At 39.6% G+C, this 24,143-nt stretch overlaps 1 protein-coding gene across 2 annotated transcripts in view; it reads left to right on the top strand.

The window, feature by feature from the left end:
* The window catches only part of SLIT3 (slit guidance ligand 3), a 479,094-nt gene that overhangs the window by 16,498 nt on the left and 438,453 nt on the right, over positions 1 to 24,143 (top strand). For both annotated transcript variants that reach the window (XM_027722165.2, XM_027722164.2), the window contains 2 exons: positions 4,832 to 4,903; positions 7,441 to 7,512. In XM_027722165.2, the coding sequence (XP_027577966.2) occupies positions 4,832 to 4,903; positions 7,441 to 7,512 (144 nt within the window). The remainder of the gene's footprint in view (positions 1 to 4,831; positions 4,904 to 7,440; positions 7,513 to 24,143) is intronic.

Raw genomic sequence — 24,143 nt, 5'->3', positions numbered from 1 at the left:
GCATTGTCATGTGTGACAGAAAAAATTTATGCATTCCTTCTTGGAAAATACCAAAAATGAGATGAAGAGAAATGCACCTTCCCTGCAGATTACAGGGAGGGTTGGTTTAATCAAGATTCCTTTCAGAGCACTGGGTTCTGTGCTGATTTGTTTGTCCCAAATGTGACCTGTGTGTGTAGCTTTGAACTGGTGTGTGGCAGCCACTTTGAAAACTCAGCAGGAACAGAAACTAAACGTTGTTTGAGATTCTATGACTCAAAATGAATATTTACCTTACTTGGGAAGCAGTTGGACAGGAAAGAATCCTAGTGCTGTTTAACTTGGGTAAGAGCTGTCTTTTGAAGTCTATGGCAGTTAATTTTTCCTTAAATACAGTTTCTCTACTGCTATTATTGAATTCTTTATTAATATAAACAATCAAATATCTAAGGACTTCAATGAGGTCTAGTGCTCCTTCTCCTCAGATATTTTCACTTTGTCTGCAGTCTTGTTTTGTGTAATGTCTTCTTAAGTTAAAGAAAAACGAATTAATAAATATTTTCTGAAATACTGCCCGTCTAGGACTTGTGTTTGTCACTGAAATGCAAAATCAGCTACTGCCCTGAAATTACTGGGCATCAGAGATGTTCAGTTTTGTTGTTAGGAATGCCACTGTGTTTGCCAGATTGGCACCTGAAGGTTCCCTGAAAATAGAGGAAAACTTAGTTGCTCTAGAACACTTAGTGACAAGAAATGGCCTTAACCAAATGCAATTATTCTGTTTCTTCTTGAAGGGGAACTAAATTTAAGCAGCTTCTTTTCTGACCAGAAGCTAACAGGGTTAGCTCTGAAGTCAGATGGTTTTTCAGACCAGAAAAAAATTTGTAACTTAAAAATAAATGTACAAAGTAGAAGCTTGTTTAGAGCAAATACACCACTTGCAGTAGGAACATCAGGGTTGAGAGTATTTTGTTCACCTGTGAACTTGTACAGTGCCCATATATGAGGGGCTTCAAACCAAACCATTACAGAGCTGTACAGAGAGAAAACTGGTTTATATGCTTTAGTAAGACTTTTGAATTTGCCTTCTGTGTGCCTGGAAAAGCATAACTGGGCAGCCAGAGGTAACTCCAAAATGGGCAGTTGATCAGAAAACTCCAAACCTCTAGTCTTGGAAGAGCTGAGGAATTATTTTAGGAATTCACCTGGGCATGCTTAAGATTCACAACTCTGATCAGGGCCCAAATTTCAGATTATCTTGCAGACTGTAATTCAGAGAGGGCCCAGCAAGTAGCAAAATGACATCTGATTGTAATAGGAACTCGCTATTACTGGTGTTGCTTTGAAATTTTGCATCTTAGTAGTGTTGATTTGAATTTTTGCATCCTTGTGTATATAAAAGGATTTGAATTTTCTATAAGGCATTTTTATTTATATGTAACTACTGAGTTATTGAGCTGAAGATTGTGCAAGACTTCAGCATCTGATGGCTGTTGCTGTTGGCTCTTCTGTCAGAGCTGTGATGTTCATTGTGGAGGTGATGTGGTGTCAAACTCAATTCTGATCTTGTACGTCAGAGGAGCAGAGGCTCAGAGCTGGCCAGGATGAGGGTGTGGATTTGCCAAGGTATGTGAGTCTGGAAGGCTGAAGCACAAAGTGTGAAGTGGCAAGTGGATTTACTTCTCAAATCATAAACTTTATCCAGACCAAGGACGAGGGTGGGGGCTGAGATCAGTGTCTGGATGTTTTGGAAGAGCTGAGTGGCTGAGCAGAGTCATCATCAGCTGAAATTTAAGTCATGTAGCAGAGGAAATCTGTGTACTCCTGGCCTGCTCCAGAGAATGTTGGTACTTTAAAAGTCTGTCTTAAATTCACTTGGTTGTCTTTAGAGAAGAGTGAAAGATGAAGCAATTCAGAGGAGTTCTTGTGATGAAGCAGGATTTGCTCCAGTTGCTCCAAGCATCCCTGTTTATAATAAGTGTGTATATTGTGTGACTCAGTCTTCAGCATCTACAAAATATGTATTGGATTAAATTGTTATTGGAACCTAGCAGGACATGTTTATGAGTAAAACTCCCTTTAATAGTTCATCTGAACTCATTTTCATGAGGTCTGGTACCGTTCTAGTCCAGTTCATGTTTCTATTCCCGTTTAAATGATTCTTTCCACATCTGTTTTCTTGAAGCTGCCACTACACCTGCATTGACCTTCACATGTTTTATCCTAAAAAAAAAAATAAATTAGAAAATGGTTTGACAAGAGAGACTTAATACCAAGTGCTTTATTAGAGCTGGTATAGATGACAGTTCTGATTTCTTTTCAAGTGAGTGATACCAACCTGGCTGCTGACATTCCACAAGAGACCTGTATTCTTTAATGGAGTTTTCTTAGATATTCTCAGGTGATGAGGCAATATTATTTGAATGTGAAATGACAGAGTAGTAGCTGGGCTTGTGTATGTGTGGAGTGAGGTAGATATGTTGAGTAAGATCCAAGGTCTGCTTGGCCCCACATTGTGTCCAAAACGCAGGAATTCTGCACAATAAGAGTTTTATGTAGAATTATTTTATCTGGATGTGGATATCTGTTAAATTCACCTTTACAGTATTATTTTCCTCCTATCTTTGACTCAGCTGATTTCTTTTCCAAGAAATCCTTTTGGTTCCAACAGTCCTTTTGAACCCTGATGGGTTTGAAAGCCAACCAAGGTTGCACGTTAAGGTTTAGCTCTTTGTAGTTGAAACCCACTGGTGAGCCCATAATCAGCTGCCAAACTTTATAAAGGAAACATAAAATATTACGTTGCCCACAAATACCAGCTGTAAACCACTAATGTCTGCATAGGTTCAGTAACTTCAGAGTCACAAAGTTTAATTGAGTAATGGGGTAACCTGTGGCAATCTGCTGCTCTGCAGCCAGGGTTACACCTACTGTGAGCTGCAGGAGGAAGTTTTACACAGTAGTTCATCACAGTTTTACTCTGGTTTTCTTCAAATGGCAGATAAGCCTTGAGGAAAAACATGCTGGAAAGGGTCAATGTTCAAAAGGTGGTAAACACTTTTTTTAAAACAGAGGCAGCAATTAAATCAAAATGGTTTTGGGGAAGTCATCTTCATGAAGAATGGCTCTGCTGAAGTTAGACCTTTGTGCAAGTAATTTGACTGACAGAAATGGAAGACTCTGACTTAGATAATAACCTTTGCAAAGGAGTAATAGAATTGATATTATATGTACAGTATAGACTGTGCCAGTCTGCAGGAGTAGAGGAAAAAGCAATCTCAAGATATGTATTGATCAGGGAATGTTAAAGTTTTTTTCAGATTAGGGAGCTGCAGATTTCACCAGGGGGAGGATGTTGAGTGTCCTTGGGGCTGAAAGCAGAGAGGAACAGTGCTGATGTGTGGGATTGGTGTCTGGGGCTGGGCAGGAGGGGTAGTGTGGTGGAGAGATTGCTGTGTATGTGGCGGGAATGGAAGTTCTTCATGCCCTTGTTCAAACTGAGTAAAACTGGGCTGGTGATCAAGTCTTACCAAAATGCACAAAACCTGTGGCCACTGACACTGTGTTGCCCTGTACACCTTGGCTGGCTCCTGCCTGCCTCAGAATTCCAACCAGCTTAGTGCCATGCTTTGCTAGAGCTTCTCTGAGATAAAGGCAAGGGAAACCTTGTGATGGAATGCCATGGAAAGCAGGTGGGGAACAATATACAAGTCCAACACAGGCTATTTTATGCGTTGCTTGCTCCAGATGTAATTGTTTGCAATGCTCCCTGCAGTCAGCTCACGCTGGGGCACCAGTGAGTGGTTAATGATGCACCAGGGGGGAAGGACTGAACTGAGAACAGAAGAGGAAATTAGGCTGGAAAATCTGGAAAATGTAGGCAGTGATTCAAAGGTAAAAAGTATGATTTAATGGCAAGGATAAAGACAAATGGAAGAGAATGTTGGTGCAGGCAGTGAAAGTGCCCTATAGATGCTTTGTGTTTTTTTTTTTTTTCTTCAATGGATCTTTTTTAAATATAGTTGACATAAGGCAAATAAGGATACTGGCTGTCTTGTTCATATAGCTAAATTGTAGATCTTTCCCTCCTTACTTTCCATCTGTGCTAAAGAAAATGTCTTCCTGACAGGAGAGTGTGCTTCTTGTATTCTAGGAATATGTCCTGTGCTAAGATGCATAAACTCTTAAACTTTATAATATCTATCCTTAAACCATTTTATGACTTAAGGATTTTATTAGTATTGTTTTGATGTCTATCAAAACCCATCAGAAGTAGAATCCAATATTATTAAACACTTTATCTCTACTCTAATGTATCACATACTGCTTTAATCCTGTTAAAGAAAGTGGCAAACTTGGACCTATTTCACCAGTAAATATTCCAGTCATCTGAGTAGGACTGCACTTAAGGGTCACTGAACTAACTTGTCCTCACTTCAAGCTCTGTGTGGCCTAAGTTTCTGCAGCAGGTTGGACTCACTTGGTTTTAGAATAACCTCAAAGTCTGAGCTTAATTTAGGGGCCTAGGACTCATGTTTCAGCTGTATTATACCAATTGGGTCTTGAATATATGCAGCTTCTTACAAGATTGTAGCCTTGGAGGGAGAAAGAAGCTTTTAGTGAGCATCAAAACTAGAAATAAAAGTGGAAGAATCTTCGTATATGAGAGCAACATAGAGGAGGAGACAAAATGCATCGGGATTGATGACTTGCTTTTTGAGGTTTTAATGGAAATGTTCATTTGTACAATATGAGCGGCTGGGAGATGCTCCAGTGACTGAAATACTTTCTGCTAATGGAAACTTGGGTGTCAGTTATAGTGCCTGAATGCTGCTTTCTTTTTCCTCTGCAGTGATCTAGAAAAAAACAATATCACAAGAATCACGAAGACGGACTTCACGGGGCTGAAGAACCTTCGTGTCTTGTGAGTATAACACAGAATTTGTCTTTTTTTTCTTTTACAAGACTGTTTTAGGGTGTTACTACTGAGATGTCCATAACTCTAGAGAGCAAATGGTGGTAATTTCTGCATATTATTCAGTTGTTGTTCTTTTAAACCAGGCAACTGGAACAGTTTGTGATGTGAAACAGTAAATTTTAGTTCTGTGCTAAAGTGAGTGCAGTTTCAGAGCTATTTAATTCTTTCCTACTGGCTTTTAATAAATCCTGTGGTAAAAACTTTGTCCACTATACAATCATTGATGCATAAATCAATGATATTGAAACACTAGCAAATAGGACTTTGAGATTTTGGTCACTTTAAGGTACAGTGCCATTAATAGCACTTTTGCAGAAGATTTTGCAGGAGTTCATTAAGGAGAGCTGTAGAAGTTGTACACAAGGAAACCTGTGAATTTTTTTAGTCTAGTATGCAGTGATACAAGTATTTTAGGTAGTGCTGTCTCATGATCTCAAAGTATCAGTCAAGAGCTTAACCACGCTCCTACATGGGCCTTGAACATTGAAAGGGGAAACAGGAATTTGTCATTCCTGGTTTCCTATTTTCTGTTACCTGAATCTCAAACAGCACCACTAAGTTGTCCTTTGAGTAGCTTCTAAAATAAGTCCTTAAAACTGCAATAGTTGAACTGTCACAGTCATTTAGTGATAATTCAATTAATTATTTAAGTCCTGCAAAGGAAAAGGCAAGTCATTTCTTCTGCTACCTTAAGGCTTTTGAACAACTTGTCATATACTAAGGAAACCCTTCAAATGTATTGGAAGACTTTGTGTTCCTGTGATGTTTCTCTCATCTCTAGCAGTGGAGTTGTTTAGATTTCCTTGGCTCCCATCCCAACTGTCAATACCATTTTGGGAGTCTATTAAAATACATGAACTATACTATATTAATGCCAGTAGTTGTTTTGTTTTCGTTGGGTTTTTATACTGTCAGACATTGTCTAACGCTGCTGCAGTCATTTATGCCCTTAACAATAAGCAAAATGTACAGCTGCCTTTTTTTATATGAATTTTTTTGTCCTATGTTCGTTACAAGTTTACATAACTCGTTTGTTCAGCCTTGCAGTAGTGTGGTGTTTGCCACAGAATTCATTGGGATTTTTTCAGATTTTTCTTCATTTTTTTAGTTCTTATTCATAATTCTGGAATTCTACATTACTAAACCCCTATTGTCCCTCTTTTTTTCCCCCCCCTGTGTATGTTGGGGGTATGGTGGGAAGCACAGAAACATGCAGCCTGTCCCAGTGATCCTAAACAGGTATCCTAGTCCTGTTTGCAGACATCAGAATGAGGACTAGATACAAGTGACCTGCAACAACTCATAGAACAGACAGAAAAAAAACTCTTCTGGTCTCAAACAAGCAGCATGGAAAATATTCCTTTGTGCACCTTTTCCTTTTATCCCTCATAGCTCCATCTTTTTTCCTTGGGCAGTTTTTCCTCTCCCTCCTTTTAGCAACCTTTTTGGTTCATGTGTTTGGATTTTTTTCAGTTTTGTTTTTTTGACCTTCCTACATGGTCTTAGCTGTGGAACACTCTCTTGCTGCCTGTCCTCTGTGCTGCTCTCCTGTTGAACAGCTCTGAGCATCCTCGGAGAACTGAGGGCAGAGGAGTGGCTGTTGAGAACAGGCAAGGAGAGCCCTTTTTCCCTGGTCTTCACTGAGCCCACACTTACTGTGTGTGAAGTTCTTCCTTCTTAGCTTTAGCTAAAACCACATGGAACATTCAGAGATGTTTAGTCCCTGCACCCAAGTGCTCTTACAGAGGCAGAAATGGGGCTGTGCTGCAAGGCAGCACCAAGGGAGGGAAAAGCTCAGCTCAGTGGGACTGTTGGTATCTATTCCTTGGCTTCCACTTCACCCACAGAGCATTTCTGCTGTGTAAATGAGCAGTCATCCCCTGCACACTGTAAATCAAAGAGAAGTCAGTCTCCTTTGCTTATAACTTGGTTTCAGGGTGTGGAGCAAAGAGGATCAGACAAAGTGGAAAGCTGGGACTTGTCCCTTGTGATTTTACACCCTGAAGTTGTGTCACAGAGCTGCTTTGGCCCTGTTTCTGGGGGAGATTGAATCCCTCTGGATTCTCCAGAGTTTGCTCTGGAGAAAGCCTGAAATCTGTGCAGAACAAAGTCTGGACACAAAAAGTACATCTGCACTGAGTGAGCTCCTCTTGTGGGCTCCAGTATCTCAGTTATGTTGCAGAGGAACATACTGAGGATGTAACAACCAGGCTCTAGACCAACACCTTTCTGAGCAAAGGTGGTTATGGTTATAGAAGTTTAGAAACAAAAATGTGTACAAATCTGGCAGTAAGGAGGCGATTTTGGAGCAGTTCCCTCTCAGTGACCAAGAAGAACAGTGCTGCTCTGTCCAGGCTTTAAAATAATCTCCAGTTCCAACTGTTACTGATACTTCTGTGAAAAGCACTTTTATAACATGTGAGGAGAAGTGGGGAAGCTCGTATTCATTGTGTTAAAATTAACTGGTATTTTTGGAATTGCAGGCACTTGGGAGAAAATCAGATTAGCGTGATAGAACGTGGAGCTTTTCAGGATCTGAAACAACTGGAACGGCTGTAAGTACCTCCATTTATACACCTGTGGAAAAGCTCCAGTTTTTCTACCTCACTATCAGTGGCCATCCACAATATTTCATGATTATAAAATTAACCTTCTTTAGGAAAAAACAGAGATGAGTACCTGCCTAAATTAAAGTACTCTTTTAAATACTGCTGAATTTGTATTACATGATGGCTAATAACTGAAATAAGTGTAGAGGTGCTTGCCAAGAAAACAGAACTGGGGTGGCAGTGAAACCAAAGCCTCAATAACATTATCAAAAGGATGTTATGTGGGCAACTCGTAAAATTGATATGTGGGTGAAAAGATCTTTTATCATTATTTCATATTATTATGTATATTTTTATTTTTATATATATATATATGTCTATGCTAATGGAAGTTGGAATTCTCTCCTTAGAGATCCACAGTATTTCTAAAACTGCCTTTGTACTTAGTTTTCTGATGAGCTTTATTTCCCTTAAAGTAGCATAATGCCAGTGGCAGCAGTACTTTCGGAGTATCAAGCAAGACTTACAGAACAGATTGTAGATTTCCTCTGCTTTTGATAGCAATTAAATTTACTTAGAAAAGGTGAATATAATTCTCCTAATGGAGAATCAATTTATAGAAAACTAGTGGCCCTGCAGAAGTATAAACTTAAGTATTAAAAAGGACAAAAGTAATGCTATATCCAACTGCTGCTCTGAGCTGGGTGTGCTCTTGGCTTTGTCATGAAACTGCACTAACTCTGTCTTCTTATGGTGGGAGCAGAACAAAATCTCTGTAATGCTGAAATACTTTGGGGAATTATTCTTTGTTAGAGGTAGGTGACAATATCACAAGCTGGTTTGGAATGCAGGGGGTTTTTTATGCTTGATTGGGAAGTGTTCTCTGCCAGGCATTTCTTGTAGGACTCGTTATTTTCTCACTGATATTTTTCCAAAGCAGCTTTCATGAGTTAAGTGCCCACCAGCAATTGTTCAGGAGAAGTCTGGAGTATTGAGCAGATGTATTAAAGCTGTTTCAGATGATCTCAGGATTAGTTTTGTATTTGAGTTGTTTAACTAGTGCACCGAACTTTGAAAATTAATTTACTCAGGATTCTTGTCGTGCATTAGAAAGCTCAGCTTATGGCAATAAAGGAGATGAATTTTAAATTCTGATTATAAGCCATTTTTACCTATATTCCATTAGAAAGTACTTTTATGAGCAAAGTTTTGCCACAGCTGATTTATTTCAGTAAAAAAAAAAAACCAACAAAAAAAAAAAGACAAAACCAGAGATTAGTTTTCTAAAATTAAACAGAGCCTGACACTGTAGAAAACAGTTTATTCACATTCTAGCTCATCTTGGAGAGTCAGTATCCTAAGTAAATCCTAGTTTTAAGCTTATATTTGTGTGTGTATATATATATGAAACTAAATCTTTCTCATATTTCCATTTAGATAAAGATTCATTTAGTTATGAAATGAATTTTGAAACAATTTCAAGAGAAGGGCTGGCAATTAGTAGCCAGAAACGATACTCAAGTGTCAACTTGACATTTTCTCTGTCAGCAAATGAAAACAATGTATTTTGTGAAAGCAGAAGTTAGGAAATATGATACCTTTAATAGTGTCTCTTTAAGTCTGTGATGTTTGAGAGTCTTAATTTTTTTTTTTTTTTCCTCCTGTGAGAACTCTTAACTTGGCCTGCTGAACATTCTGCATCTCTGCTTCTCTTTTAGGATTGCCTGTCATTAAAATATTTCCTAAATTAATGTAGTATGAGAGGGAGGCCTGGAAACTTGCAACTTTTTGGGATTTTTAGCTTAAATCACTTTTAGGACAAAACTATAAATCTGGCTTTTTTGCTATGAGTCAGTAGGCTTTGGAGAATGAGCTGTGGAAAGTTTGGCGACACTTATAAAGGCTAAGTTGCAACATTTTAGGTGATATTAAGGCTGTTTTACTAAGTATTGTCAAATATTGCAAAATGCTAATGAAGAAAGTATGCTGGTTGCATTTAAAAAAACCCAAGAAACTGGCTTTTTTCCATTTAATTTCTTTCAAATAATGAATAAAAATCGCTTATATTGCTTTGATTTTTGGAATAACGTTCTTTTTGATCTATCGAAGTGGATGAAAACGCAATCATTAACTTAGTTTTAAACAAAGCAGCTGCGTTGGGTCAGACTTTAAAGAACAGGAGTAATTTCTGTTCCTGGCAAAATACCATATATAAAGGTTTTTCATTCAAAGTAAAAGAGGAAGTGTGTTGTTCCACTTCTCACCTCATGGCAATCATTTGAAGGGCCACAACCTCGGGTGAATGTTGTAGCTCATTATATTTTCACTTATCTGGATATGGAAGCAAATGCATTGTTATGATCTGAGTAAATTAGCAGAATTTTGTTTGCCATGTCCTGCATCACCTAAGTAGACTTTAAATGAAATATTTTTAGAGCTGTTACCCACTGCTGCCAAATGCACCGTGGGGATGGTCCTCCAGTTATTTGGATTTTACTCTGGGGTTTTTTATGTGGGATGTCAATGCTCACAATGCCAGTGAAGCAGGATATTGTCAAAATTGTATATTGGCTCAAAGTTTGGCAATATCAGTTGAAGGAAGCACATCATGCAGGGTTTGGTAAAACAACAGACAGCACACAGCTGAGAAGTGAAGCCTCGGGGAAGGTAGAAGCCACTTCTGACTTTGGAATGTTTGTACTCAGCTTTCCAAGTCTGCAGGAATTTTAACCATTGCCTCTTAGCAAAACTCAGTGTTTTCAGTGTAAGTTATCCTGTTGAATCCTAGGATTCAGAATCCTTGAGAATGACCAGTGGTACTCAGCATGGAAAAGCCAAAATGTTTTTAGGACTTTTATCGCAATAAGTTTATACAGTTTTATTCCAGAGCATAAAGATGAGTGGTGAGGTAGCTGACCATAAAAAGTCAAGCAGCTGAGACAACACTAACAGACATAATTTTTGCACACAGTTTAACTACCTCCTTCTTTTTACACTGTCACTGAGCCTCAGACCAACCAGCTCCTGGGCAGTGTAATCCTGGAGAACTCCTGGGTCAGTGTGACTGCTCTGAGGTGCACTGAGGTGCTGAGACTTCAGTGTCTCCTCTCAGGCTGCTCAGCTTCTCCCAGGATTCTCTGGCCATCACAGTTCATGTGCCAAGAGGATCAAGAAGTAACAGGCTTGTGGTGGGCCCAAAGGATGAACTGACATTTCTTCCAGAGCCAGATGTGTGTGACACGTCCGTGTGAAAAATGAGGCAGGATATGAGACACCAAAGTAGCCTCTGAAGTTCCTCTTTCCAAAAAGTGCTCCTAATTGATGAGGGATGATAGACTGTGCAGGGCAGATATCTGCATCTGTTCAGTAAGTGTTTAAGGAGCTATGGAAACATTCTGCTAAAACCTGGATGTGCCAGTTGCAAAGTTTGATAGTCTGCCCTCCTTGCCAGGGCAACAATTTTACCACAGTGTGTGTGCCTGGTGTACAGAAGCTTTCAGAAACTGTAGCTCTTTTGTTTTCTTTTTTTTTTTTTCTATTACTCTTCAGTAATTTTTTCCTAGTACTTAACTGTGAAAGGTCTGACTTCCATCCCCTTTCCTGGTTTTGTTTTCCGTGGTTGGATGTAGTGAGCACAAACCCATACAAACAGAGGGCTGTACTGCCACAAAGTGTTAAACCCAAATCTATTTTGGATTTTAGTGTTTCAATTTCATGCTTTGCTGTTGACGTTGTGTATGGTTTTAAGATAGAATGATTATGAAATTTCGTATGCCAAGAGGATCAAGAAGCAACAGGCAAAACTGGTGGGCCTAAAAGATGAACTGACATTTCTCCCAGAGCCAGATGTATGTCACACATTTATGTGAAAAATGAGGCAGGATATAAGACACCACCAGATCCTGACTTTTCCACGGCCAACTGCCAGAAATTGTCACGTAGCTGTATAATCTTCAAAAGACTGGACTTTGGCTGATGGCTGGTTCTTTCTACTCAAATTAGTGTCTTTAACTAGCATAAAAGATCTCAACATCTGAAAGCACTAAAACTGTGTTTTTGTTGTTTAGAGGAGGGGGGAAAATGTATAAGCATGGCCAAATCTTCTCAAAGTTGGGAAAAATAATTAGCTTTAAGAAAGAAGCAAAAAACTAGAATCCAAATTTTAACCCCAGCATATACATTGTATGGTTTTGGTTTTGTCCATGTGAAGACAGAGGTTAAAATGAAAATTATATTTGACTTTTAACTGCAGAGATGCTACTATGTATTAAATCTTTGTATGCAGCTCCTTAAATGCTTCATTAAGGTATTAAAGTATATTTATTTGGCCCAGGGTACTGCAGAATTGCTGTTAGTGACCAAAGATGCTGAGGAGAAGAATAAATTGTTAGGTGATGCTTCACAATCTGGATTTCATAAATTGAGATTGAACAGGCTTTAAATAAATCATGTAATACAAAAAGCATCTTCCATAATTACCGTGCTGAGAGGAGAGGTTGGTAGGTGCTGCAGAGCAGTCAGCAAAGTAATGAAAGCATTGGACAGTTCTTTGCTGTTCTAAACAAAAGCAAATCTTTGGCAGCGTGGACAAACCCACAGTGTTTATGCAGGGCTTGCAGTGTGTGCAGTTTGGATGTTTTTCTGGGGCTGTGTACACTGCACATTTAAGAAGCCATATGGATCTGTAAAGATGTCAGACAGTTTGAATGTAACCTTTCAGAAAAAAAGCTTTATTGTTTTCTGTCTCCGTTTCCCTTTGTCATTATGGGTAACATATCTAATTGGAAATCCATGCTCATGAAATGCTTATCTATAAAGGCAGGAGAACAAAAACACGCTGAAATGGATTTTAAGCTGTGATCTGATGTTTAATCAATTTTATTACTTGCACACTTCCCTCTTCCTTCTCAAACTGCCACAAGTCAGTTGGTGGAGGACCAGGTTTGCTGCCAAGCTGCCCAGGAGCTGCTGGTGCTTTAGAACTGATCAGGTTTTACCTGTGTCCTGCTGCCAGGACAGCTCTTCACACTCAGCCTTGCCCCTCTAGGGAGGGTGTGAAAGGTAAATTGGAGGCATCTGGAAGCCCTGGTGTCTCTGCAGTAGGAGGGTTGGCTTTCTTTGTGTTCAAATCAAAGACAGTGGCATCACCCCTGACTCCTGAGGAACTGGGTGTTCCATATGTCAAAACTTGAGTTAGTCTTTCCTGCTGGGCAAAATTACTGCAGCAAAGCCCACCATCATTAGGGTGGAACCATCCTGTGCTGTCTAATCTGAGATGCCAGTCTGTGTCAGTGATGTCATCTTGTGTAAATGAGGGAAAGCAGTTTCTGTTAATAACTTTTGTCCCATGTCTTTTGAGAAATTATTCCAGTCAAAAAAAAAAAAGGGAATCCTGTAACCAATATCTGACAAAGGAGTCTCTCTTACCTTCCATTTTCAAGAAAATTTAGCATTCTTTCAAATGCTTGTCTGTGTGAGTGTTTACATTGTGAGGTTATCCAGCATGAGGAGCCAGAATGTTTTGGGTGGGAGTATCTGACCAGGTGCTATTGGTTTTATTCCTGGATTCTGACAGGACAGTCCTGGAGAATGGAGCACTCTGTGCTGCAGAGTCTTCCCAGTATTATTTGAGTCACTTCCATTCCTTTTCACTCTCCAGTCTGGGGTTTGTCCAAGGCTTCCCTTTCAGACAGCGTCTTTGAAAAATCCATGGCAAAGCTGTGAATTTGTTTGGAGGGACTGTTTGGCTCAACCTGCATAGTAAAGTCTTACTGCTTTGCTGAAGAATTGTATTGTTTTGGAGTGTGAGTCTTCAGTTTAAAGTGGCTATATTGCATTTACTGCTTCCTGTTATTATCAGTACTTTATCTGCATAGTTTTCTGAGCTTGATAACAATAGAGCAACACCCTCATGTGACAGCTTTCTAAATTCACAAGTTCCTTCATCAGATTATTGCACAGAGTTCCACAATTTGATGCTGATTCTGGCTCAGAACCAGAAGACCAGAGGAAGGCTCAGTCTCCTCTCTCAGCTGTACTCTGGAGGGGTGTTCACTTACTCTTTCTACAGAGTGCAGAAATCATACTTATCAAAGAGATCTCCACTGAGGGCTATTAAATACACTAAGCTTTCATCCAGATGAGAAAAGGTGGGAAGCTGGCAGGGCTGTAGAGGAGAAGCATACCTTCTTGCCCTCTATAATCTGCATATTGGCACTGGTGGAGGTGGGATACAGAGCTGGCTGGACTCTAAGGCAGTTCCAGTACTGGGTGATTTCTGATTTTCATCTGCTGCAAAAAACTGAGCTGCTTATCATGTTTTCCAAAGCTTACTCTGCTGCTGCTGAACTGGCTGACCACCATTTAGGTCTGAGGGAAATGCTGTCCTTTCCATGGAGAGGGCTGAGATGCTTTGGCAAGTTGTGCTGCTTTTTCCTGCCTGGAGCAGAGGTCCTTAATGGACTTCCAGCTGCCCTTCATCCCAGGGCATCCCTCTGGATATCTGAATTTCAAGATCTATCAAGTCACCAGTAAGGAATCCCTGTTTCCTGTAAGACTTGCTTGACAAAAACCCAGGCAAAATCAGTAGCTTCCCTGAGGAATGTGACTGATAAGGAGAAGATAAAATAGTAGATGTGAATTTTATTTATTATATATGATGGAAACTGCTATACAATATGCAAATAGTGTATTGCTGAGCTGTGTGATCAGTGCCTGAGTTTACATTTAGAATCACACAGGACATAAAACAGTAGCAAGGGCAGGATAGCTCTTGGTGTATCTGTATGGAGGGTGTGTCTCTACAAATAAAAGAATAAAATAGATATGGACAGGCTGAGTGTGAATAGTGCGCTTCAGTCAGTCATTGGGGAGGAATGCAAGTATTGTATCATATTGAGTCACATCTTGGCTCAAGCTGATTGCTCACCTTTGTTAATTCCTGGAAGGAAAGAAGGGAGCTCATTAATTTTATATTGCTTTTGATTCAGTGTTATGTACCGCTCTTGGCTCAAACAGCCAAAATAAATGTTCCCAAGATATGGCTCACATACTTCACTTATCTGTCAATACTGTGCTCTGGCTGCTCTGGAAGATTTCACAGAGATGTATTTTTCTGATGCTACTTAACTGGCAGTAATTTAGAGAAATGTTAGTCATTTGCGTAAATGATACATCAGATATGGTCAGGAATGATTATTTTTCTTTTTTTACTTAAAAGAACTCTCTCTTTGCTGTTCCCACAATTCAGATATGCAGTCAATAAAAAAATTGTTGTGAGAGGAGGAGAATTTGCAACTATTAGTCCAAAAAGTCATCCTTTTTGGAAAGGAATGTTGCAAGATGTCTAGTACATACATTTCCATGTAGAGTCAAGCTTCTCACAACAGTTCAGAATTGAAGAAAATACTCAAATATGACCTAGTTTGTGCAGATACCCAGTTCACAGTCAATAATATATACTATTATGTATATTAATTTTGCAGAAAATTTTACTTGATTTTGGCTGTAGTACAGTGGTAGCCTCACCACAAGGCTGAGGTATTACTCTGACTTTGAAATTAAAGAATTCATGTTATTTTTCAGAAGGGCAAAATAGAAAGTGTTTTGGGGGGGCAATTTACTATAATCTTAATGATATCTATTCTAGTCATGGTTAGAACTTGATATGCTGTAATATAAATGTACAACACAGTAGGGCTGCAATATATATACACACATAGACACTTGTGTAACATCTGTGTCTCAGTATCTCAGGATTAATTAGTGTTTACCTTCTCCTGGGAATGGGGGCTTGCAGGTAGAACTTGTTTATTTTTTGGGAGCCACAGTGGTTCAAGTGCAAGGACAGATCACGAGTGGGGTAAGACTGTGGTGAAAAAAACCCAGCATGAAACAGCTCCTAGAGGTGAAACCTGGGCATTCTGAGAGGTCCCCAGTCTGTGTTTTGCCTATAGAGAAGGTCAGTCTCCTGTTTAGTGTCTTAATAAAGCTGTCTGTGGTTCTATTCCAAGTATTCTAGTAGAGTTTAAACCACATTGTTAAAAGGTCAGTTGTGTTTTCAGTGATGTTTCTAAAAATTGACTTATAGAAGTGTAAGGGAAAGCTTTAACACACACAAAAAACATATTTGGGGCTTTTTTGGAGGTGACTTCGTTGTTCTGTGGGCACTGGAGACTTGAAAAACAGTAAAGCTCAGCCCTGTCATGTGCTCTCATCGTGGCATTACCTCAAACGAGAGGCATCTGTGGTTTGGAGCTTGATGGTGGGGTTTTTTTTCCTTATATTAAAGTATTTAACTTTAGTTTTTATTGAAATTAGTCAAGCATGATTTCAAGCATTGAAAGATGTGTCTTTGCACACAGAGGAGCTGCTGTTTGATGTCAGTACAGGTTATATGCTTGGAAAGGGTTTATATTTCTTATGATGGTTTGAGAAAAAAGTCAAAATTGCCTTGCCTTTTCTATTATCCTTTTAAAAATATGGCAAGCTGTCAGTTTGCCAAACAGTTCTGCAATTGCTGCACTTGAAGTTTCAGGACTGAAAAAGTAGGTGCAGCTGAATTCAGGAAAGAAATCCACAGTCAGCTTGGTAAAACTCACTGTATGTATATGAGGTTTGATAACATGTGTTCCTGCACATCAGAAAGACACTCTTATTGGGACTGTACTTGATGTGAGTGGCACAGACAGACTTAAATGGAAGCAATGTCATCCTTCTACTCTTGATAAGTAACCTTGCATGAGTGCAATCTGGAGGTAAAATGGAAAGAGCAGGTAAAAAGTGTTGAGCAACTGGTGGTTTGTGAGTTCCCTGCACTGCCTCCTGCTTTGAGTTTCTGCTGCACCATCTTTATTTAGCAAGGATTTTTTAAGCCTCTAGCAGTGGTAAATTAGTTCAAAGATTAATCCCTCCTGCTCTTTCTTGCCCATGAGTCAAGTGAATAAGAACTGTATTTCTTTGTGTTTATTTTTATGGGAGTGCTGTTGAAATAAATTTTCAAGTGGTACGGTAGCTGTCACTGTCTTACCCTTTGGGGACTATTCAGTGAATAAAATAATGAGAAACCACTTATTCTTTGAAGATGTGTTGAGGTTGTATTTTCTAATTGGGTATGTGCATTTGGGAAAATGATAGTTTCCAATAACTGTTTATGTACTTTGGACTCCTACAGGGCACTAATACCCTCAGATTTCATAGTTTGCCCTGTCTGTAGCACATAATTATATAGTTATATATTACTCAGCCATTGCTGGACAGCCAAGCTCTTGGTTATTGCTGGTCCAAGAGTGAACTTTTTTATTTCTTTTGTAAACATTAAATAAAAAAATATAAAAAATCTGCCCCTCTTTTCCGAGGGAAGCCATTAACAGCTCTGTCAATAGGCCTGCACAGGAGGAGTCCAAACACAGGAAAAGTGCAGGAGAGGCAAAGGGCAGCGAGCAAGAAAGCAGGATGCATGCTTCAGTGAGTGGGGTTTGGTTTGCATTAGTACATCTGAGCAGGGCTACAAAACAAAGAGGTTTATTTTAACAACGTGAAAATAAACGAACCTGATTTCATCAAAAACATTTTCATAGTAGGTCACTGACCCACAAGAACTCGTGGAAAAACAAATTTGGGTCTCGTTTCTGTTGACAAGAGGTTCTGTAACCACAGGATTCTGGAGCTTCTGAAAGCAGTGGTTACAAAGCCAGTGGGATAAGGACACTTCCACTGCAGCGTAGCCGTAACTCAGTTGGAGTAGCTGATCAGCACTGGACATTACATCAGAGTTCTGAAACATTCTTCTTTCCTGTGGTTTGTTTGTTTGATTTTAGTAGGGTTTTTTATACTTGATGAAGACTTATGGGGGTATTTGCTTAAGCAAAACACTTAAGGATTTAGGAGTTGTTTCTTTCAGATCTGTAGGAAATACTCGAGTGTCTGTGTTACTGTTGGGTAAGAACTTCTGCATCACTGGTCCAGAATTATTTGGATGAACTTTATTTAGCTGAAGTAATTTTATCAAAAGGGTTTTGCTTCTTTGAGCTTCCTCATATTAGAAGGATTATGCTGCTTGCCATCTCAGAAATACCATAAGTGTTGGCTGAATTTCATGCTGTCGAGCACAGCAATCCTTAAATAATCCTGTTCCTGAGTGGAACAATGATGAATTCAAAGTACTTAACCTCCTTTTGTTCTTGGAGAATACATGAATATGTTGATCTTGAAGCCTTTCTGTCCTTGATGAGATCAGTACAGTCTGGATTTTGCTTTTCCTCTGCCATAACTCCCTTTTAACTGTGTCCACTGAACTGCAGCTCCCCTCAAGCTGCAGGTTTCCTTCTACATAGAAAAGAATAAACTAATCCATTGCTGGCTTCTAGTTAACTGCATGTTAGTATTATGTTCTTAGTTGCTTAGAGATGATTTATTCTCTAGCTCTTTCTCTTTGTCAAGGTGTTCTAGTATGAGTATACAAAGAAGAAGAGAGGATTCTGTTCTAGTAGAAGTATCCTGAGAAGAGGATTATGGGGTTCATGCAGGTGTTATGGATGTTCCATTCACATTTTAATACTTGTGTTTGATAACTCTGAGTGGGGTGAGATGTGATGTGGTATATTAAGAATACAGGAGAGAAATGGGAACTCTCAGGTTCTGAAGCACTTCAGAAAAACCGACCCCAGAATTTGATAAGCTGCTGGGAAAGTGGCTCAGAGGTGATTATCACAGAAACTGGATGTGCTCAGTTTTTAGACAAGACAGATTTTTGTGTCTGGTTACCTGTGGCTTCCTAGTGAGATGTCCTTTGAGTTGTGGTAGGGAATTCCCAGAGTCAAGAGCTGCTGTTTCATTCTCAAATTGAAGCCAAGTTTACAGTGTGCTCTCTGTTCCACCCAATTATTTCCTTGTACCCATTCCATTGGCTTTGAAAGGTGGACCCCTTTTTAAGTATCCAGTTTGACTTCAGGGGGGAGATGCTCCTGCTGGCCTTCCTTTTTTAATAGCTCTGCTTGGCACAGGGAGAGGGAGCACCCCAGTGCCACGGAGCATTCCTGACTATATATGGAGAGCGTGGTGAGCCAGGCTGGTATCGGGTTATTAAAATAGATCAAACAGGTTCTGTATTTTCTGGTAAAAATTGCAATAAAAGCTGTACTTGTGAGTTTTATTCACTGCAATTTCTGACTTCTGGAAACGGTTAATTGGATTAATATAAACTTTTAAGACTTGTCAACAGGGGCAGCGTGGCTTGGAGATGTGCATGCTAAAAATTTGCCTCTTGCTTTCTTCACAGAAACCTGTTCCTAATACTTCTTTTGCCAGTGTTTGTTCCTAGCCAGAGAACATGTGTGTATAATGCTTATTAGTGGTTCTACTCTCCATCTTAATGTCAGATTTTTTCATAGGAAGAGATCCTTAGGAAAAAAAAAAAAAAGGAATCTTATGCTGAAAACTATCAAATGTTATAGAGCTCCCGGTGTGTGTGCTGCCACTTTGCACAGACACATAGTCTGCTTCTGGGAGAGGGGAGATAATCTTTCTCAGTCTAATGGGAAGTTACTAATAAAGGTTATTACTTCTGACAGCTTTGAAAATGTGAACCAGGACCACCCAGTCTGCTCAGTTTGGAATAAGGGATCTCGAGGTTGTAGCTACTGTAAACAGTTTGCCTTCAAAATATGGTCCCTTAGCAACTTCCAGTGGTATCTCACAGCTTTTGGAAAGGCTTCTGTAATAACATGTCACATGGATAGGGGGGTTCATTTATCCCACACCATAATCCTGTAATATGGTTGTCCTGGGCTTCCTCATAGCAACCTTATTGAAATTCCATTATATCTCGTCTGGCTTTATTTCCTAGGGTAGTAATATAAAGAGGTGATGACAGAAAGTAATGGATAAGGTTGGCTTTTTTAACGGGTGCTGCATCTTGACTGTTTTTCCTTACTGAGAGGAAGTGATACAAAGCAAAGAAGAAGTTACATTAATGAACACAACGTATTTCTTGATGTTAATAGGATTTTCTGGTGTAAGCATTGAAGGCAGTTGGCTGTGCTCCTGCATTACTGCTTCCCAAGTCAGTGCAGTTAAAAGAGAAAACTCAGTTACTCCTTGGAGTTCAGGAACTCCTGTCTTTCTGGTTGAGTCTCCTGTTATGCATTAAGTCATTTTTACTGCTTCTTGGTCCCTCCCAAGCTTGTGATGTAACTGCTTCTCTTTTTAACTGGTAGAAACTCCTTCAACTGCATCATGTTCCCCGAGGCTGTTCTCCAAGGACAATGCCATGGAGCTCTTAACAACAAAGGAAAAAAAGCAAGCTTGCTCCTTGCCAAAAATGAGACCCAGATGTTTGGAGTGTGAAATAAAATAAATGACCAAATTGGGGAGTGATCCCAAAGTTACTTGGATAATTTCTGCATATTAAAGGCTGAAGTAACAGGACTGTTCCTTTAAAGCTACTCATTTAAGAAGTTTAAATGCACTGTAATTTTGATTTTCTGTTGGAGAATGAGTTATGTAATAGGTAGCAATGTGAATGTAGATTTTAAATCAAACTTTGAAGCTGTTGAACTTGTGTGGAAAGGAACTGAGTGCTACTTATTTCATGACAAATATGAGTAATTTTGATTTGGTAGTAAAGCTGTCGATGCTCAGTAGAAAAGCAGGCACAGGATTCAGAGGCTGATGGGTCTCACACACATTCATGGGGTTGAAACCAGATAATTGCTATACTCAGAGACAATAAAGCTGACAGTTTATGTCAGAGTCTGTGTATGAACTTAAATTTTTGGGTGGAATGTGTTCAGTAATATGCAAGTGTAGTATTAGTTAATATAATACTGCAAGACATTTTAAATGAAAAGCATAGTTGGGTATAAGGGCCTTTTGCTGTGAGATTGTCTGGCAGGAGTCTGGTACTTTGCTTTTCCCTCATAGCTGTGGAAATTTGGTGATTTCTGCTCCTGCCTTCAATATTTGCAGTTTGCCTGAAGTTACTGATATTATGGCATTCAGAACTTTCAAATCAAGTCAGTGGCTTAAGGAGAAATTAAGTTGCATTGGGAAATTGCACAGTTTGCCAAGTTTGAATAAACAATACTTGCATTGCTTTTGCATTGATTTGGTATTGTCCCTGGGAAGGAGGTGAGTGCCCCTTGGGAATGTTGAAGAAGGAAATTTCTCATGGGGTTGGTGAGCATCCACTCACTGTAACCTTGGAGTAAAGGGGGGTTGGGTTTTCTTTGATTTGTTTCTTACTCAAAACTCTTCTGCAGCTGTGAGAACAAAGTATGAAGCTGAAGGTGCTCTGTCTCAAAATACTGGGTACAGTTGTGTTTGGTGTGATCTGGTAATGTTGCTTCTCAGACCCACTCTGAGGTGTATTTGTACACCCTGTGTGCAGATGAATGAGAGAAGTCAAGAAGGATTGTTATTGCATTAAAACTTTTTCAAATTTCCAAATTAATTGTATAAGGAATGCACAGGTCTCGGAGATTTTAAATGTTCTTTTACCTGTTCATTTGAATTCTGAAATTCTTCTGAACTTCCTGAAGTCTTCCAGTGGTGCTAAAAGCCTTGAGAAGGAAGGGATATAAGGAAGGGATATCCTGCATGGGAGGGGTGTCACACTGCCTGCTTCTTCAAGTGTATTCTTCTTTATAATTTGCAGTAGCAAAGAATCTGGTTTAGGATGTTCTTGAAAAAAGATTAAAATGGTTGTGAGCTGAGCAGTGTTCTAGTACTGGTTGTGCTTCCTTGTGCATCTTGTTCTTTTCCATCTGTGCTGATCATGCCTATGATATGCTGATCATGCCTATGGTACAGGTTAGATTTAGTTTCTATTTGCTCTTACTGTGAGTGGAGCTCCATGAGGCAGCAGCACCTGAACTGGATGTGACCCTTCCAAGTGTGTGAACATGAGGGATGCAGCTCAAGCCAGTACCCACAGAAAGTTTCTCCTCTGGGGGAGATGTGACCTCGAAAACAAATTGAAAATTTCCCTACTGATACTGAGGGGTTTTGACTCAACCAGAAGACAAGAAAAGGAATAAAGCAGAAATACAGTAAATATTAAAATAACCTTTGTGAAATGAAGGTTTTTTCCTCCATTTGTTTCATGGAATGATCCTGATTAAGATCTTCAGTTTACTTCTAGGCTGGTAGTGTTGTTTCTTTCAGCCTTCGGTGGTTGTTTCCGACTCTGTGTTTTAATAGTCAGGGGAATCTTAATAGTTAAGTTTCTCTCCTATCCCAGCTTCAGACAGAGGAAGGAATATGATTAGCCTGGTTGGAGCCAGGAAGGTAGGAATTTCACAGTTAATAACTTCTCCATTGTTTTTTTAAGGGCCCTTGATATTCTGTGATTGACACAGAGGTTGTTTCCCTCCATCCCTTTGCCTTCAGGACATAAAAACCCCCAGTTGGGCAGTAGGCTGAGGGAGGAAGGGGAAAACTGGCACTTGTTATATATAGGAGCCAAATCTTTTTGGGTGGTGAGAGGGAGTGTTTGTCCTGTGTTGAAACAGTGGGTTTGATGCTAAATGTGGCTGCTCTAAAGAAAACAATAATAAACCAGAGGACACTGTTGCATGGATGGGACTACTAAAGGTCACAAATTCTGTAAATCTGTATTTTAAGCTATTTGAATAATAAAACAGGAAAATATAGTTTGTGATATGATAAAGCTGAGAAATACAGAAATTTATGTATTAATTTTATATGAAAATAGAAGTCAGCATCCAAAATAACTGGGAGAAAAAGGGCTTACTTAGAGGCATGGAAAGGCATAGGAGTTGGGACAGAGGGACTCTGGCTGAAGTTAAATAAGGAGCAAGTCCATATTTATAGACATGTAGGCACAGATACATGGATATACATGTGCATATATATGTCTATATACACATCTGCACATACTCCTGTCTCTTGGCTGCAGCTGGAGTTATGATTTTTTTGTGGTGGGCAAAGATATCATGCATATATATATGATATTGTGAATATTATTATATATGACATCACGCATTTTATAGAAGTGCTCCTCCAATACACCAGAATTTCATACACTGGCATTTAAACATTGCATTCCTCTAAGGTGATTAGAAGAGTGAAATCACTGACATGCCTGGTTCTGTGTGAGGGATTTTGAGAGGATGAAACTGTCTGGCATCCAAATTTAAATAAACTCTAGATAAGTTTACACCCTAGACTGAATTTTTCACTTTTCTAAGCAATCTTGGTTTTAAAAGTGCGCCAGTAATTTGTAATAATTTCAGAAAAAGCAGTTTTTCACTTCTGCAGTGAATTCCTGCATACAGAAGTATGAGCTTTTAGCTTTTAACATTTACAGCTCCCTAAACACCTTCCAGCAGAACCACAGGTGAACATGAGCCCAGTTGAGAGAGCATTGTCCCAGGGTGTTGGTTTCACAGATGCCTTGGAGGTGACATATGGACTCCTGGAATCCCATGGCTTACACACCAAGAACTATTGTGTGCAGCTGGTGCCTGGTCAATTTTTTTGGGTCACTTATGGGGACCTGAGGAGCAGAGTAACAAACCAGAATATGGCAAGTTCTATTTCCCTTGCACAGGAGTGGTTAAAGCAGCCTGGAAGGTGGAGGGAGTTGCAGTGTGTGGAGGTTGTTGACTGTGCAGCCAGCATGTGTCTAATCAGACTTAATAAATCTGACTCAGTGCAGGTATTGCCAGAGCTGATATGACTCCTGGAGAGCCTCTCTGCACAGTTCTGCAGCTTCCAGGAGGCTTTATTAGTCTGGACTCCATGCTGGGCACATCCAGAGCTGCTTCTGATCCAGCACTGGAGCTGATCTGTCCTGTGGCACAGGGTGATTACGGATCATCCTGCCCAGCGCTCCGGATTCCCGGAATACTTTGCAGGTCTTACGAGCTGTAAAACATCCAGTGCAAAATGCATGGGAGACTCAGCAGCTGCCTTCTCATCCAGCAGTCACAGGTCAAATAATCTGGAGCAGATCCTGCCTGGCTCTGTGCCCCAGATTCCGTCCTGGCCCCAGCTGTACCTGGGGTGGTGCTGGGTGTGCACACACACGGGCTGGTTGCAGCATCCAAAATAACCAGTGTGAGGGAAGAGGCCACTTCCAAGTTTTTATGTTGCAGTGTGCTGAGTCCCAGGTGGCATTCCCAGTCTGAACAATCCCAACGATTTAGTGTCATGGAATTTGTCTGATTTTGCTCATGAGAAAATGTAAATGATAATTTTTTAATTCTAGTCCACTGTTCAGATTCACAAAGACATATCCTTCCTTCATGATATGACCAATTACAGTTGCAAAAGTGACTCTGATTTAAATTCAACTTCCAGGTATCATATATTGTTGTTTCTATTTTAAGTCACTAATTTAAAATCAGGAATATCTATATTTGTTGAAAAAGTGCAGTCCCAAGAACAACGTCCACAAAATCATTTTACAGGATTTTAGCTCATTTTGTGTATGAACTCTTTGCAGACCGTTTTTGTTTCACTGTTGTAATATAAGGCATCACCATTTCCAAGGTGCTTGTTATGAAATCAGAAATACTGCTGTGATTAAAATTGAACACCTGACAGGATTAAGATTTAGGCAATAATGTGATGGTGAAAAGCTCTCGTTAGGAGCTATTGTTAGGCTCCTGTTA

This window comes from Pipra filicauda, unplaced genomic scaffold (assembly GCF_003945595.2).
Source record: "Pipra filicauda isolate LSUMZ 115617 unplaced genomic scaffold, ASM394559v2 scaffold3_size10097308_pilon, whole genome shotgun sequence".
Classification (NCBI taxonomy): Eukaryota; Metazoa; Chordata; class Aves; order Passeriformes; family Pipridae; genus Pipra; species Pipra filicauda.
This window is presented reverse-complemented; position numbering and strand designations above follow the sequence as displayed.